At 40.7% G+C, this 17485-nt stretch overlaps 1 protein-coding gene across 1 annotated transcript in view; it reads right to left on the bottom strand.

The window, feature by feature from the left end:
* Window positions 1–17485, bottom strand: part of LOC141047807 (cytochrome P450 2K1-like) — a 115952-nt gene that overhangs the window by 62866 nt on the left and 35601 nt on the right. Inside the window, exons 3-4 of the mRNA XM_073543125.1 lie at window positions 15643–15792; window positions 15157–15317 (exon numbers count right to left, since the gene is read on the bottom strand). Of these exons, the coding sequence (XP_073399226.1) occupies window positions 15157–15317; window positions 15643–15792 (311 nt within the window). The remainder of the gene's footprint in view (window positions 1–15156; window positions 15318–15642; window positions 15793–17485) is intronic.

The following is a 17485-nucleotide window of genomic DNA, read 5'->3' as shown; positions in this document are numbered from 1 at the left end:
AGAGGTTGGCAGCTATCGGATTGCAGACCCCTGAACCTATCCACAACAACTAGCAGTAGCCGTGGGGGGTTCCTACAGTGCCCTAGACCCCTCGATCACAGCCGGAGAACTATATAGCCTAAAGACAGAAAGGGTAAAAACTAAACTGCCCCAGAGCAGACCCCAAAGCAAAAGGCAGCCCCCAACATATAATGACGGTGAAGCAAGTTGAAAACACTAACACAGATAGAAAGATAGTTTGAGAAAATGATGGGGCCCAAGCTAACTACATAGGACAGGATAGGAAAGCTGCTGTCTGCCATCCGCAAAAACCCTATCAAAATGAGCCAACCGACTGATAGGAAAAACAGGCCCTGAAGTCGCTAGGCTTCAAAAGACTATATCAGCACTCAGGTATATTCTGAAGACAGAGCAAAATATCAACAGATCAGAGACAAAAATGGAGTTCAGCTCACCCCCGGCCGGGGATGGCAGAACTCCCAAAAAACAAGGCAAAACAAAAACCAAACTGAAGAGTACAAAGCAGAGCAGAAAAACTTAGCTTTGAGATGCAGGAATCAGACTGGTCTCCAAGCATCCAGCAGGAAAATCACCAGCCAGGAAGAAGGGCGTCGGCAGCCTTATATCCAGTCCTCAATTCCAGCCACCCAGTTATCATCTAGCTGCCCATGTGTTTGGTAATCAGCCTCACTACCTTCCTTCACCAGAGGAGGGAGTTCATCAGACCTCAATGGTGAAGGGAAAAATGAACTCACAACAAAAACCTGTGAATGTCCCTTGTAGGCTACCGCAACAAGTGTTGTGATAGAGTGGTAAAGTTCAATCACATACAAGGATTAGACTAGTGCACCAGTGGCTTGGTCAAGAGGCCAAGTTCACCATTCCACCCACTGGTTTTATATGCGTAAGGAAGAAGAGCAGTCTGTGGGTACCTATGAGACATGGGGTCCGGAACTGCCGAGGCCACGTCCAGTGTTGCAGGGGGAAGGAAATGGGAGCCGGGCAGGACCCACGACCTTGAGAGAAGGGGCGTGGTAAGCAAGGGGAAGAAGGAGAGTCGAACACAGGAAAAGGCAGAGAGTTGCTACCGGAGGGAATAGAGACTAGGGACCAGCTGCGCACTGCGTAGCAAGTTGAAGCGCAGAGCAGAGATCCGGTAAGGGTTCAAGGAGGACTCCCAGCTACTAGTGGGTGCACAGAGAGACGCGCCCCGAGTGAAGCAGTGCGGTGTGGGTATTCAGGTACCCACGGGTGTATTGAGGGGCGAGCGCCAAGTGAAACACCGGGGTGCGTGCATCCAGTTATCGGTGAGTGCGCAGGGGAGCACACGCCGAGCAGAAACTTGTACAGAGCTTCACACTTCAGCTCTGCAGTTCAGTGGACTAGGGTCTCAAAGGGCAAAACCAGTGACTACCCGCTGCCGCCAGAAATGAGACTGTGTGTTGGGCGGGGAAGCCTGAAGACGCAGTGTCGGCCTCTGCTGGCAACCCATCATCCATCGGACTGCAAGCAAATAATTGACAGCGGAGTCAAAATAAGTTAAAGTTGATAGAAAGACTGTTGTGTTGAACCACAATTACACAGTTTAACCTGTTTCCCCCTTCCTGTTATCTCCCTGCGAGGAGTTCATTATTGTTAATTAAACCGCACTCTTGTTAACCCTTGATCTGTGCCTCTGCGTTACTGCATCCGTTTACCTGCTTTAGGCTGAATTCACACTAGCGTTTTGCAGCGCTGCGGATGGCAGCCTACTTCTTCCTTTCTTCCTCCGCTAAGCCCCGCCCACTGCCGCACCTCTTCCTTTAGCTTTGCCTACATCTGCATGCGTCCTGCGTACCCTATCTTTAACAATGGGTACAAAGGCCATGCGGATGTATGTTAACGCATCAGCATGCATCGTTTTGATGCTGCGCTAAGCTGCGCCCAACGCAGCAAGCTGCATTTTGTTGCGGTCGGCTGATGCATCAAAACGATGCTTGCGGATGCGACAGCATCACCATACATTGCATGGCCTGCGCACCCAATGTTAAAGATAGGGTACGCAGGACGCATGCAGATGTAGGCGGAGCAAAATGAAGAGGTGCGGCAGTGGGCAGCATTTAACGGAGGCAGCAAGAAGGAATTAGGCTGCCATCCGCAGCCCTGCCAAACGCTAGTATGAAACTAACCTTACATATGCTCCCACCTCTGTTACTGCTGAATTACAGCACAGGCTTTCTTGAGCTTTCACTGCAGACAATGCAGCCAGCGCTATTGATCACCAGTAACAGGAGCATGCAAAACTAGTGGGTGTAATGGTTCAGTAAGCCCCCCAATTGCTTATGCTTTAGGTTCTACAGAACAGAAGCAGCTATTAGAACATTAAATGTTTGATTTTTTTTATAGGGGTTATATCCTTTACAAAGATATATGCTTACTTTATAATGTCAGTTTGGGCTGATAGACTCCCTTTAAATAATTAATTTTTTAGTAATGTCTTTCCCAGGATTCAACTATAATGTATAAGAGAATTTTCTCTAGCTATAGACCTTAATAGTATTATTATTTTTTACATACAATAATATTCTGATATGAGGAGATACATTTCTATATATCTACATTATTGCCCTGCATGTTTGAGCAATAATAACAGCAGCAATTACAATATGTTCCTATAGCTGGAGGCACGTTAGAGAACTTTTCTCTGTCTTATGTCTTATGCCATTGGGTATAATGACCATTTGCAGGACTTCACTTTCCTGAATATTTGCATTATTATGCAAATGGAGAACGGCCCAAAGACCCTGATTAGTGATCTACAAGTGCCGATAAACCTAGAAAAAGGTCAGACAACACTCAATCGACCAACAACTATCTCTCCTGTTGTCCCAAAATATATGTACTGTATGTTTGGTGTTTAACTTTTTAATGGAAACAGACGAGAAGGGCTTACAGCATTTACCTTGATTATGACCATACTTTTTATCTCCTGACATCATTTTACGGTAACGAAGACCCCTTTAAGGATTATATGTTTGTCCAACTTTAACCTAATGTGTATGGGGATCCTAAAAGTTCTATTTTGTGTCCCAGAAAAAAAGTCAGGAAAAAGCAAAAAAAAAAAATCTTACAAAATATAAACTATGCGCAGTTACAGCACATAAACATTTAGATTTTTGCCAGAAGATACCCCTAATCTAAAAAAATCCTATAAGCGTTTACTAAAACTAAACAAGATTTCATTAGTTTAAATCGACCATTAAGATAATAGGAGATCATTGAAAGATTTACTCTTCTAAGGTTTGGGAGCTTTAAAAGAAAGAGCAACATTAAATATATTAAAATATAATCAAGCAAAAACATCAGTCTCTGTGTTGTCTCTGTTTCACACCAAACTAATCATTTGGCTTTGCACAAGTCATGTATGATGTGGGGACTAATGTGAATCCAACACGAGGCTTGAGACTGAGGTCTTCTCTGGAAACTCCTGGAGGCGGATAGAGAGTAAATGCTTGAAGAAGTCCAGTAAAAAACAGAAAAAGTTCCATCTTGGCCAAACTTTCCCCAGCGCAAGCTCTTCTTCCTGCAGAAATGAGATAAGTGAGTTAACAATATCATGTTGAAAGTAGATTTTGACTCTAACACTTGTAGTAATTAAATAAATTAGACATAATTCAGACTTTCTAACTTTCTCTAAATGACTACAAGCCTGTAAAAAAAAGAAACCTCCACGAAGTCACATAAGTTTACTAGAACCCCCTGGAAAGCATTGTTGACTGAATGTTTCTTGCTCATGACTCCAAGATGTTTCATATCTAGACCATGCCCCAGCTTACAAAGAATATTATGACAATACTTCATCCTCCACAAGGATGCCAATTGAAGAGCAAGTTCTTGAAAAGGGATGAAAAGTTTGACTTTGCTCCCTTTCTTTGCCCCAGATATGGCTATGCTATTTAAAAATGAATGTTGATCTTCATGAGCTAAAGTACCTGAGAGCATGACCAAGCAACATATCATGAGTCATGACATTTTTAACCACCGGTTCCTACTCTTTTATATGTTTGGGGGATCTCAGTCAAACAACTCTGCCTTGGTCATGGTATTTTATCAAGGGGTCAGAGAAGCAAACTGAATTGTTGCCCCAGGTGAACAAAAACACAATGAAGATTTTGGGAAATGTACTCGCTGTCATATTTAACACAGAACTTTCCTTTATCCACTATATTCAATCACTCGCTAATGGTACGTGTATCTTAAAAACATCTCTATAATTTGACCTTTCCTCACCACTGAAACGGCAAAAACACTTACTGTCACTCGTATTCATTCTCCTCTGGACTACTGCAACTCTGTGCTGATTGGTCTCCCCTAACTAAATTTTCTCCTCTATAATCCATCCTGAATGTGACAGCCAGGGTCATATTTCGATCCAGCCACTTCAACAATGCCTCCACCTTGTGCACTATTTACCCATTCTCCACAGAGTACAATAAAAACTTAATTCTCTTCCCCTCAAAACTCTCCACAGTTCTGCACCACCCTTCATCTCATCACTCATTTCTGTCTATCACCCTACCCTTGCCCTCCGTTTTGCAACTGATCTAAGGCTAACATTCGCCATAATCCAAACCTTGCACCTCCATTTCCAAGACTTCTCTCATGCTGCAACAGTGTTCTTGAATGCGCTACCCTAAACAATTCGACTAATATCTAGCCCCCATATTTTTAAACATGCTGTAAAAGAAAATCTCTCTAGACAGGCCTATCACCTCAACTCACCAACCTAACTCTCCCCTGTTCCCTCCTTCTAAATGTTAATCATAATCTGCTCCCTACTATTCAGCTGTCTCCATATCCTCCATACACCCAATAGCACTTAGTAACTGCACGTAAACAGATACTGGCTGATGACTGGATCGTTCAGCTTTATATGAAAAGCCTTATTTATTATAATGATGGCTGGATCATACATAACAAGCACGTTCTACCTATTGTGTCCCCTCTATCTCCTCATTGTAAACTTGCTAGCAAGGCCCTCACTCCTCCTGTAACTGTTGAACTATGTGTTACTTTGTATTGTTTTTATTATCTGTACACGTCCCCGCATAATTGTAAAGTGCTGCAGAAAATGTTGGCGCTATATAAATGAAATTATTACTACTATTATTATTATTATGCTAGGGTATATTGCAAAAAAAATTACAACGTGTTCATGCATATGCTGAACATCTTAAAAAGATCATAGAACATTTTTTAACTTTTTGAAGGAAAAATATGAGATTTAGAAAACATATTATTCCTGGTAAAATATAGTCATTCTGTTATGCAGTGTTTTGTCAGTTGAGTGACATGTAAAATTATTTATTTTTTTCATCTAAATGATCCTCATTACTTACCTGCTGAGAACGGCATAAATGCATCATGTCGGACAAATTTCCCATTTTCATCCAAGAAGTGATTGGGATTGAAATCATTGGGAGTTTTCCACTGAGTCTTGTCATAGAGTACTGATGTCAGGGATGGAATAACCTCTGTACCCTGTGAACAATAAAAAAACAGATATCTTTTATTTATTACATACATTTCATTTAAAAAAAAAATGAGATTATTGGGGTGGCTTTAGACCCCATAGCAGTACTTTATACTAATAAGTAAACACAGGCAGTACTTGAGTTTAAGGGCTTTTTTTTATGTATAAACTCACTTTTGGGATAAGGTAACCCCGCAAATACACATCAGTTGGAGTTGAGTGTGACAGGTTCAATGGCACAATATTGCCAAACCTTTGTATTTCATGTATTACTGCATCAGTATAAGGCATTTTCTTCCGATCTTCAGCTGTCGGCAGCTGTCCTGGTTTAATATGTGTTTTAATTTCCTCCTGTACCTTCTCTATAAAGCAAAAGAAAATATATTTTGCTACATTTTGCAATAGCACAACAATACCAATGCATTTACTTAACAGATTATAGGATGCGACTCTATGACTGAAAGCCAGAGGCTGCTGAGAGGAATAAACTTCTTTTCCTCCCAGTAGAAGAGCTTTCAGTGCAGCGGCCGGTCAGCTTTGGAGATCAATTAACCTTCAGATTAACCTTATATCTGCAGATTAATAGCATTTGTGAACATAAAAGGTTCTCTTTAAATGGAGCCGGGATCAAGCATGGGCACTGCCACTCCATTCATTCTTTGTTGGACTGTTGGAGATTATATCTAGAATTTCAGTATACTACTTCGTGTAAGAAAGTTCTAAAGTTTGATTAGACTAAAACATGGACTTTTATTAGATATGAAAAAAGTTATTTTAGTTTAAATCTAAATGTCATACTCCACCAAAAATCACATGTCCCCTTTGTCTAGGGTGGGTGGCAGCATCGTGCTAAAACATTGGAAAATACAAAATAATAAATGCAAAAAAATCTATACTAGAATTACTTTAACTTATTTGACAATTGGATAAAAAATAATAGTGAAACCTATTTGAGAGAACCACCCAAAATTGCACTTAAAAATTTACTTTGGAATCCTATTAACCTGCAGATTAACCTTATATCTGCAGGTTAATAGCATTTGGGAACATGACAGGTTCTCTTTAAATGGAGTGAAGATCAAGCATGGGCACTGCGGCTCCATTCATTCTCTATTGGACGGCTGGAGATTACATCAAGAATTCCCGGTATACTCCTTAATATAACAAAGTTCTAAGGCTTGAAGAGGCTAAAACATGGATTTTTATTGGCTATGAAAAAAGGTGTTTTCGGTGAAATCTAAATGTCACACTTTATCAAAAATTACATATCCCTGTCTAGGGTTGGTGGTAGCATCATGCTAAAACATTAGAAAATATAAAACATGCAATAAATGCAAAAAAACATATACTAGAATTACTTCAACTTAATTGATTTGTTTATACAAATAGTAAAATTGCATTTAAAAATTGACTTCTACAAGGTTCGGTCACCAAAAAGGCGGCCATTATACAGTATAAGGAATATGATGCAAAAGTGAAAAAATAGCAGAAAATCTGGGTAAAGTGATAGCCTTCATGAAGGCATGATCTGGTGGTCTTTATAGACTGTGGCTTTTCACCTACAGTTTTATGTAACTTTTAGAAATAAAGTAAGAATTACTTTGAATCTCCGGATACTTCATCATCAATAAAAGTCCCCAGTGGATCGTTGTAGATGTAGTTTCAGTTCCAGCATTGAAGAGATCCAGGACAGTAACAAGTAGATTTTCTTCATCAAATAATGTATGAGCTTTTGTTGACTCCTAAAAGTAAAAAACACAAATATTCCCCATGTTACTATAATCAGCTGCATCTTGGCAATTATAGCCTTCTTCTGTTTCTTATATGGTAGGCACCTTCCCGTTTTGCTTAACATTTTTTTAACCTGAAACAGGTTGTCACAGAAATGTTCTCATGACTATAGCTGTCTGAATGGGAAGTGCTAAGGCAATTTGTGATATCATTGAAGCAGGCCATATATGACAACTAAGTGCATCAGTATGGAAGAGACATCAACAAACTCCAGCATAAACATTGGTCAGGAGATATGTAACCACCAAGGTCTGTGCCTCAATACTGGGTGCAACTACCAAGATTGTAGCCTCATTGGGAGGCTGTAACCATTATGTGAATTGCTTTATATTCAGTGAACATTTGTTCTGATTACATCTTGCAGATCCTGTGCCTTAGTAAAAATGTCATAGTCATAACAATTTTGGTAGCAGCTAAAAGTAGCAGTCACTGACCAGTCTGTAGTGACTTAGTCCCCCTTGAAGCAGGGAAAACAGGTGGCAGAACATAAGGTGGAGAAAAGTCAGTTAGGTCTAGGACCCTGCAGAGGATGCGTCCATGAGGTCCGTCAAAACTTGAAGGGCCAAGACGAGGTTACTTTATCTGTGTTTTTAAAGAACAAAAGCACCCATTGTTAGCATAGAACATGGGAGCTGTTAAAAGGGCTTTAAGCAAAGAATTTCTGCAACAGGGGACTGTGACCTACTTTCACCTCAACATGGACTCTGCTGTTCCCCTGAGGTCAATCAAGGCTGGAGAGCTACCAGAAAAAGAAAGAGGAAGGACAAAGTAGCAACATGTTCCTGCCAAGGTTGGCACTGAATTTCAGACTCTCCTTGCAAGTAGTCACTGATCATGGCTGTGAAATAATAGATTAGAGCAAAAAATTAAAAACAGCAAATACAGTCATATGTTAAAGTTTGGGCACCCCTATTAATGTTAACTTTTTTCTTTATAACAATTTTGTTTTTTGCAACAGCTATTTCAGTTTCATATATCTAATAACTGATTGACTCAGTTATATTTCTGGATTCAAATGAGGTTTATTGTACTAACAGAAAATGTGCAATCTGCATTTAAACAAAATTTGACCGGTGCAAAAGTATGGGCACCTCAACATAAAAGTGACATTAATATTTCGTAGATCCTCCTTTTGCAAAAATAACAGCCTCTAGTCGCTTCCTGTAGCTATTAATGAGTTCCTGGATCCTGGATGAAGGTATTTGTGACCATTCCTGTTTACAAAACAATTCCAGTTCAGTTAAGTATGATGGTCGCCGAGCATGGACAGCCCGCTTCAAATCATCCCACAGATGTTCAATGATATTCAGGTCTGGGGACTGGGATGGCCAATCCAGAACATTGTAATTGTTCCTCTGCATGAATGCCTGAGTAGATTTGGAGCGGTGTTTTGGATCATTGTCTTGCTGAAATATCCATCCCCTGCGTAACTTCAATTTCGTCACTGATTCTTGCACATTATTGTCAAGAATCTGCTGATACTGAGTTGAATCCATGCAACCCTCAACTTTAACAAGATTCCCGGTGACGGCATTGGCCATACAGCCCCAAAGCATGATGGAACCTCCACCAAATTTTACTGTGGGTAGCAAGTGTTTTTCTTGGAATGCTGTGCTTTTTTAGCCTCCATGCATAACGCCTTTTTGTATGACCAAACAGCTCAATCTTTGTTTCATCAGTCCACAGGACCTTCTTTCAAAATGTAACCGGCTTGTCCAAATGTGCTTTTGCATACCTCAGGCGACTCTGTTTGTAGCGTGCTTGCAAAAACGGCTTCTTTCGCATCACTCTCCCATACAGCTTCTCCTTGTGCAAAGTGCGCTGTATTGTTGACCGATGTACAGTGACACCATCTGCAGCAAGATGATGCTGCAGGTCTTTGGAGGTGGTCTGTGGATTGTCCTTGACTGTTCTCACCATTCTTCTTCTCTGCCTTTCTGATATTTTTCTTGGCCTGCCACTTCTGGGCTTAACAAGAACTGTACCTGTGTTCTTCCATTTCCTTACTATGTTCCTCACAGTGGAAACTGACAGGTTAAATCTCTGAGACAACTTTTTGTATCCTTCCCCTGAAAAGCTATGTTGAATAATCTTTAATTTCAGATCATTTGAGAGTTGTTTTGAGGAGCCCATGATGTCACTCTTCATAGGAGAATCAAATAGGAGAACTACTTGCAAGTGGCCACCTTAAATACCTTTTCTCATGATTTGATACACCTGGCTATGAAGTTCAAAGCTCAATGAGGTTACAAAACCAATTTAGTGCTTCAGGAAGTCAGTAAAAAGTAGTTAAGAGTGTTCAAATCAAGAAAATAATAAGCGTGCCCATACTTTTGCACTGGTCAAATTTTGTTTAAATGCAGATTGCACATTTTCTGTTAGTACAAAAAACCTCATTTGAATCCAGAAATATAACTGAGTCCATCAGTTATTAGATATATGAAACTGAAATAGCTGTTGCAAAAACCAAAATTGTTATAAAGAAAAAAGGTTAACATTAATAGGGGTGCCCAAACTTTAACATATGACTGTATGACATAAACAGCACATAATGAGTAACTAAAGATACTGATTTACACATAATTTTTAAACACACAACTTAATATCCAGATTAACTGTTCTCTGGATGTTTCTAGTATTGTTTCTTAGAAACCACCTCACATAAAGGAAAAAAAAAAAAAGAAGAGAGAAACCAGCGGCAGTTACACAATTCAAACCAAGTGGTATCACCAGCTGGTATTCCCACATTGGAGGACAGTGCGGGGAAATACATTTCCAACTTTACCTATTCTGTCCTTATCTGGTGCCCTGTTTTGTCAAAATTCATGTTTTATTTATATGCAAATTGGGCTCACAAGCGCATCAGTGGGCGTAGCATTGCACTTGCAGTCCTTGGTTCCTCCTTGATTCTTTCTGCTGGTGCCACCCCTGAGTGGAGAGCAGAGGTGACATCCGGCAGCAGAGCATATCTCTACTGTTAATCGATCAAGAAGCAGGGGTAGAGCTGGCGCAGAGAAGCAAAGAGGAGTCAAGGACTGCAAGTGCACTGATACGCCTACCACTGAACTTGTAAGTTTAATTTACATATGAATACAACATGAGTTTTTTGTAACAGAGCATCAGGTAATGACAGCAAGGCATCTCTGAAAATGTGCTTTCCTGCCCTTTTCTACAGTACCTCAGGTTTCTTAAGTACACTTCTTTTACGTAAGAAAAACTATGAAAAATCACAAAAGAATTTCTTACTTGTTTAACTGTAGTGTTACTTTAGGGCCTTTGTCATGAAAGTTGCGTTACTTAAAGGGTTATCAAACAGAGTATAGTTTAATCAACAGATCTTGGAATAAAAATTAGCTCCACAATTGGATCGCATTGTCGTTGGTTGCTGGGCATGCATGAATTGGCCAAATTATGTGCTAAACGTCTCTTATTATCTACAGCAGTAAAGAAATTCAAGTTTCATATATTTTAAGTTTACATGCTGTAGCGCTACAGAGTGCAACTTTGTTTGTCATTAACATTCAAACCTACTACAAAGTACATTTTGAACCTCTTTCATAGATAGTGTGATGATACGTATATGCTTTACTGTGCCTTGTTATGCCCTCTGAATTTACCAATATTTATTCTTCTGTAAAAAAACCTGCTAATTATTTCAACACCATCTCTTGTGAGTGTGTACGGAGCATGGACAGGGGTTTCCAGAGTTGACAACTGGCAGAAGAGGAAGATCCTCCTGCATCCCACTACAGCTTGCAGCAAGATTCGGGAGGAGGCACTGCACCAAGGTTACAAAAGAATTTCTGCAGTACTCAAGGTTCCTAAGAGCACAGTGGCCTCCATAATCCTTAACTGGAAGAAGTTTTGGACCACCAGAAGTCTACTTAGACCTGGCCATCCAGCCAAACTGAGCAATCGTGGGAGAAGAGCCTTGGTGAGAAAGGTAAAGAAGAACCCCAAGATCACTGTGGCTGAGCTCCAAAGATGCAGTAGGGAGATGGGAGAAAGTTCCACAAAGTCAACTATCACTGCAGCTCTCCTCCAGTCGGGCCTTTATGGCAGAGTGGCCCGACGGAAGCCTCTCCTGTTATGAGCACATTTTCTCCTTCACCTCTGATGTCCGATGAGCTCCCTCTGCTGGTGAAGGGAGGTATTAAGGCTGATCAGGCTGGGAGAGACTTGTCATCAGATCAGGCGGAGTGTGATTGGACATCCTGAGTTTCTGAGTGGATATAAGGCTGCCGACGCCCTGCTGGGTTGCTGGTGATACTTCTCTGTTCTGAGCTCTGGCCTCCAGTTTGTTCCAGTCTTCTAAAAGCTAAGTTTGCTCTTCTGTTGTTTCTTGAGATTTTGTCTGGTTTACTTAGTGCATGTTTTCAGCCAACCCTGACTAGGACTGGCTGGACTCCATTTTTGGTCCCTGATCACTTGCCCTTTTTGCTTTGTTTGCAGGAATTACCTGAGAGCTGATATAGGTATTTGGAAGTCTAGTGACTTCAGGATCTTTTTCTTATCAGTCGGTTGGCATGATTTTTTGGCAGGGTTTTTGCGTGATTGCAGACAGCAGCTTTTCTGTCCTGTCCTATCCAGTTAGTACGGGTCCCATCGTTTGCTCAGTCTGTCTTTCTATCTGTGTTTGTGCTTTCTTCTGTTTTCACCGTCAATACTTGTTGGGGGCTGCCTATTGCTTTGGGGTCTGCTCTGGTGCAGTTTAGATTTCCCCTTTCTTTCTTTAGGTTTATTTAGTCCTCCGGCTGTGATCGCAGGGTCTAGGATCACCGTAGGAACCCCCCACGGCTGCTGTTAGTTGTGTGTTTAGGATCAGGGGTCTGCAATCCGCTAGTTACCAACCTCTCGGTTTTTCTGGACTTAGCTTATATTTTGTTTTCCTCCTCCGGTGACTCAATCACAACACTCTCCTCAGTGCCAAACATTTGAAAGCCCATATAGAGTTTGCTAAAAAGAAAACACATGAAGGACTCCCAGACTATGAGAAATAAGATTCTCTGGTGTAATGAGACGAAAACAGAATTTTTTGGTGATCATTCTAAGCGGTATCTGTGGAGAAAGCCAGGCACTGCTCATCACCTGCCCAATACAATCCCAACAGTGAAATATGGTGGTGGCAGCAACAAGCTATTGGGGATGTTTTTCAGCTGCAGGGACAGGATGACTGGTTGCAATTGAAGGAAACATGAATTCGGCCAGGTAGAGAGATATCCTGGATGAAAAACTCTTCCAGAGTGCTCTGGACCTCAAACTTTGTCAAAGACTCACCTTCCAACAAGACAATGACCCTATGCACACAGCTAAAATAACAAAAGAGTGGCTTCAGAACAACTCTGTGACCATTCTTGACTGGCTCAGCCAGAGCCTTGACCTAAACCCAATTGAGCATCTCTGAAGAGACCTAAAAATGGCTGTCCACCAACGTTCACCATTCAACCTGACAGAACTTGAAGGGATCTGCAAGGAAGAATGGCAGAGGATCCCCAAATCCAGGTGTGAAAAGCTTGTTGCAGAATTCCCAAGACGACTCATGGCTGGACTAGCTCAAAAGGGTGCTTTCACTCAATACTGAGCAAATGGTCTGAATACTTAGGACCATGTGATATTTCAGTTTTTCTTTTTTAATAAATTTACAAAAATTTCTACATTTCTGTTTTTTTCAGTCAAGATGGGGTGCAGAGTGTACATTAATGAGAAAAAAATGAATTTTTTTGAATTTACCAAATGGCTGCAACGAAACAAAGAGAGAAAGATTTAAAGGGGTATGAGTATTTTCTGTACCAGCTGTACATCTAACAAAAGAGGACGGTATAGATATCTGCTGTATCCAGTTTCCGAACTTAGTGTTCACTATGGATATCAATTCCATTATATCAGAACCTGGATCTGATATATATATATATATATATATATATATATATATACTGTTGATATATATATATATATATATATATACACACACACATATATATACATATACAGTATATATATACATATATATACATATATATATACAGATACTTATATATATATATATGCATATATATATATATATATATATATATATATATATATAGCTTTGTCGCCATAAAAGGAGGGGGGCCCAGACACATTTCTTGCACAGGGGACCCAAGCTGTCAGTGTCCGCACCTGGGAGTGGTAGTGCAACATTTACCGGCTTACTTTTTCATTCAGCCACAAGATCACATGTCGCCTAAACCAACCGTGACAAAATAGATATTAAAATCCTCAGATGTTCCCAAAATAATTCTTATCACACCCTTTTGACTGCATAAATGAAAATGAAGGTAACATATTAACGCACCTGTTCCTGTTTCAGAAGATATGCATCGATAAATCCTGTGATGTCATTTGCATCAAAATCCGATCGTCGATTCATCGAACATTGGGAAATAAAATTCTTCAGATCTTGTATGTTCTGCTGTACTTTCTTATGTAGACCAAGGAGTGGTCCGAGGAAGGGATAATAGTTATACAGCTGTGGAAATCAACAATTCCTCTTTAGATTTTCTTGCAACAAAAAGTACAGACCAGTTCAATAACGGTGCATAATGGAAGCTGCTCGGCCAGTCAGCAGTGCTCCAACCTACATCAATAGGAGCCTAGGATAGAACCCAGCCAAGTGTATTCTCTGAAATGGGCCCCGTTCAGTTTTTTTTTCTACATAAGTTTTGTCAGTGTAGTGGATCCAATTTGTATTCCATTTTTGGTCATCGTGGATCTTTTTTTCAACCATTCATGTGTGTTGTCCATTTTTCTCATAAGAGAAAAAAAGAACAGATTCAGGTTTCCTAAGATTCCATCATTACCATTACCATCATTAGTCAGTTAAAAAAGGACAGTGCACAAATTCACTGAAATGGATGAGTTTTATTCACAAATTGGATCAAAATCAGATATAACTTTGGATATGTGATAAAGGTCATAGACTATAATAGGTATGTGTTCTATCTGCAAATAAAACAAGCAAATAAAAAAGCACAAAATATACTGTATGCAAAGCTTTTGTAAATGGGACCTAAGTTGGTATGTTCTCCTTGTAGGTTTTACTGAGTTTCCTCTAGGGCAGTGTTTCTCAACTCCAGCCCTCAAGACCCACCAACAGGTCATGTTTTCAGGATTTCCATAGTATTGCACAGGTGATGGAATTAATGATTGAGCTGGTGTTGAAATCACCTGTACAATGCTAAGGATATCCTGAAAACTTCACCTGTTGGTGGGTCTTGAGGACTGGAGTTGAGAAACACTGCTCTAGGGTTTCTACTTTCTTTCCATACTGCAAAAACCATACGGATAGGCTCATTGGTCCTAGTGTGTATGTCAATGAGAAACAGATTTAGGTTGTGAACCTCATTGGGAACAAGAACTGATAAGAGAAATTGCGGTCTCTGAGGAGCGCTGTAGAATATTACGGTATTTTTACGCACCAATGGGCAAAGTGGCCAGTTCCCATAAACTCCCTATTATGTTCATCTTGTACCAACTGTATATATCTGGTGAGTGTCTGAGAAGGACTGGTCTGCTCCAGTACAGTAAACCATTAAATTTGAGAAAGGGGAAACAGAATACTAATTGGATATTATACATGAATTGTAAGGAAACATTTTAGGGATCTAGGTTTGTGCATCATCATCTATTATACAGGGCACTTTTATTTCATAAATGAAACAACTGGAGGGTATTGGGTGAGAACGAAGAGATAAGTTTGGGTCCATTTGCCTGAGCTCATGATTGCACTACAATTAGTCCTAAAGGTGACCCTGAAACTACTCTTCTGAGAATTCACTAAAAAGGTTAGATATAAGATCTGAAGGTTTTCTTACCAGCACTGCGGGTGTACCGGCCAGTTTGGCATTTTCATCTAACATTTTGATTAATTTGTGAAACGTTGGGTCATCATACTCAAACCTTTTCCCAAAGATAATAGAGCAGATTACATTGGAAACTGCACTGTTTATCAGCATGTGAGTATCGAATGGTTTTCCTAAAATAATACAAATATATATACAATAAAATAATATTCGAATAAAAAACCTAAATAATATTACAAAATTACTCAATGTTAAAGGTCATTTGTAACCCTAGGTTAAAACTACCTTGAGTAATGACAGTAGATCACTAAAACAACACTGTGGCGTACCCGCTACTATATGTGAATGTGGATTTGCAAAACTCCTCTGAATAACATTGTAGTTTAACTATGTTGCAGATTGACAATGTGGATTCTGTAGACCGGGTTGTAGAAAGCTACAAACAAGAAGTTAAGAGTATATGAAAGCTTTGCCATAAATGTGAATGATGTATCTTACCACTGTGAGATCTAAAACTTTCTATAAGGGGCATTAATTCATCTTGAATTCTGGCTTCCACACTTTTCTTCCCCATTCCAAAGTCTCGAAGTGTTGATATCGTGAATCTCCTCATAGATTTCCATGTTTCTCCATTAGCAAATATTATACCTAAAATATAGTTAAATATGAAAAACTTTGGTAAGTATTAATTAATCATACTGAATAGAAAATAGCAATCCAGCAAGTGGTTTCTTTAGTAAGATGAAGTAGTTTAATTCTGTGACTTAAAAACTGGATTAAAAAGAAAAGCACAAATAAGAAAATGCACATAAATTGACAATTGAAGTTGCCATACACAATAATAATTAAACTAATAATGAGAAAGTAGAAAATGATGCAAAATTAAGAGGAAAGAAGAAGAGAATAAAAAAAAGAAAAATGTGATAGTTACAAAAAAAAAGAAGTCGAAAGATAAGGAAACAAAACAGGAAAATAAAGAATTAAGAAAATTATGATAAAGATGAAGAAAAAAAAGTAGGAGAAGAAGCTGATGAATGAGGAAGAAGAAATGGAAGAAGATAAGTAAAATGAAGATGATAATGATAAAGATGGAGAAGAAAAAGGTGAAGGAAGCATGGGCAGACATACCGCATGTGCAGCTAGTGCGGCTGCATCGAGGCCCGAAGGTGGAAGGGGGCCCCTGGAGGGGGGCTAATAATGAGAGCAATCTGGACCGTTTCTCTGGCCCCGAGGCTCTGGGGGGGCCCTGGCCAGATTGCCCTCATGTGCGGTGAGAAGGGAGCAATCCCTGCAGCTCTGCTGCCTATAGGAGAAAATGGCAGCAGAGTGGAGCTGCAGGGATCCATCCTGCTTCCCGCCCGCACTTCCGGTCACAGTCGCGTGGCTGGATGACATCATCATTCGCGACGCTGTGCCAGAGAGAGGAGGCTGCCAGCGACGGTGATGTTGCGGCTGTGGGCACCATGCCAAGACGTGAGTGGTGCTCTGTGTGAGTGAGCGAGTGTGTGTGTATGTATATGCATGAGTGCATATAGTTGAATAGTGCTGTCTGTGAGTGTGTGTGCGCTGCATCTGCCGGGTGTGCAGAGAGGTGAGTGATGCTCTAACTCTGTGTATGTGTGCAGAGGTGAGCGGTGATTGTGTGTGTGTGTGTAAGTGGAGGAGAGGGCAATGATGGGGGATGGTGGAAAGGGCAATGATGGTGGTGGAGGAGGCAATTATGGGGGTGGTGAAGGAGGAGGCAATGATGGATGTGGTTGAATAGGCAATGATGGGGTGGTGGGGGAGAAGGCAATGATAGAGGTGGTGGAAAGAGCAATAATGGGGTGGTACAGGAGAAAGCAACGATGGAGGTGATGAAAAGGACAATGATGGGGTGGTGGAGGGAAAATTATGGGAGTGGTGGGAGAGAACAATGATTGGGTTGGTGGAGAGGAAATGATTGAGGTGGTGAAGAGGGCAATGTTGGTGGTGGGGGAGGAGGCAATGATAGGGGTGGTGAGGGAGGAGGCAATAATGGAGGTGGCTTAATGGGCAATGATAGGGTGGATGAGGAACATGCAGTGATGTAGGTGAAGGAAAGAGCAATGATGGGGGTGGTGGGGGAGAAGGTAATGATGGTGGTGGAAAGAGCAATGATGGGGTGGTGAGGGAGAAGGCAATGATGGTGGTGATAGAAAGGGCAATGATGGGGTGGTGGGCGAGAAGGCAACGACAGAGGTGGTGGAAAGGGCAATGATGGGGTGGTGGGGGAGAAGGCAATGATGGTGGTGGTGGAAAGGGCAATGATGGGGGTGGTGGGGGAGAAGGCAATGATGGAGGTGGAAAGGGCAATGATGAG

Source organism: Dendrobates tinctorius, unplaced genomic scaffold (genome assembly GCF_039654945.1).
Source record: "Dendrobates tinctorius isolate UK_male_01 unplaced genomic scaffold, ASM3965494v1 ptg000129l, whole genome shotgun sequence".
NCBI lineage: Eukaryota > Metazoa > Chordata > Amphibia > Anura > Dendrobatidae > Dendrobates > Dendrobates tinctorius.
Note: the sequence above shows the minus strand (reverse complement) of the source record. Positions and strands in the feature narration are given on the sequence as shown.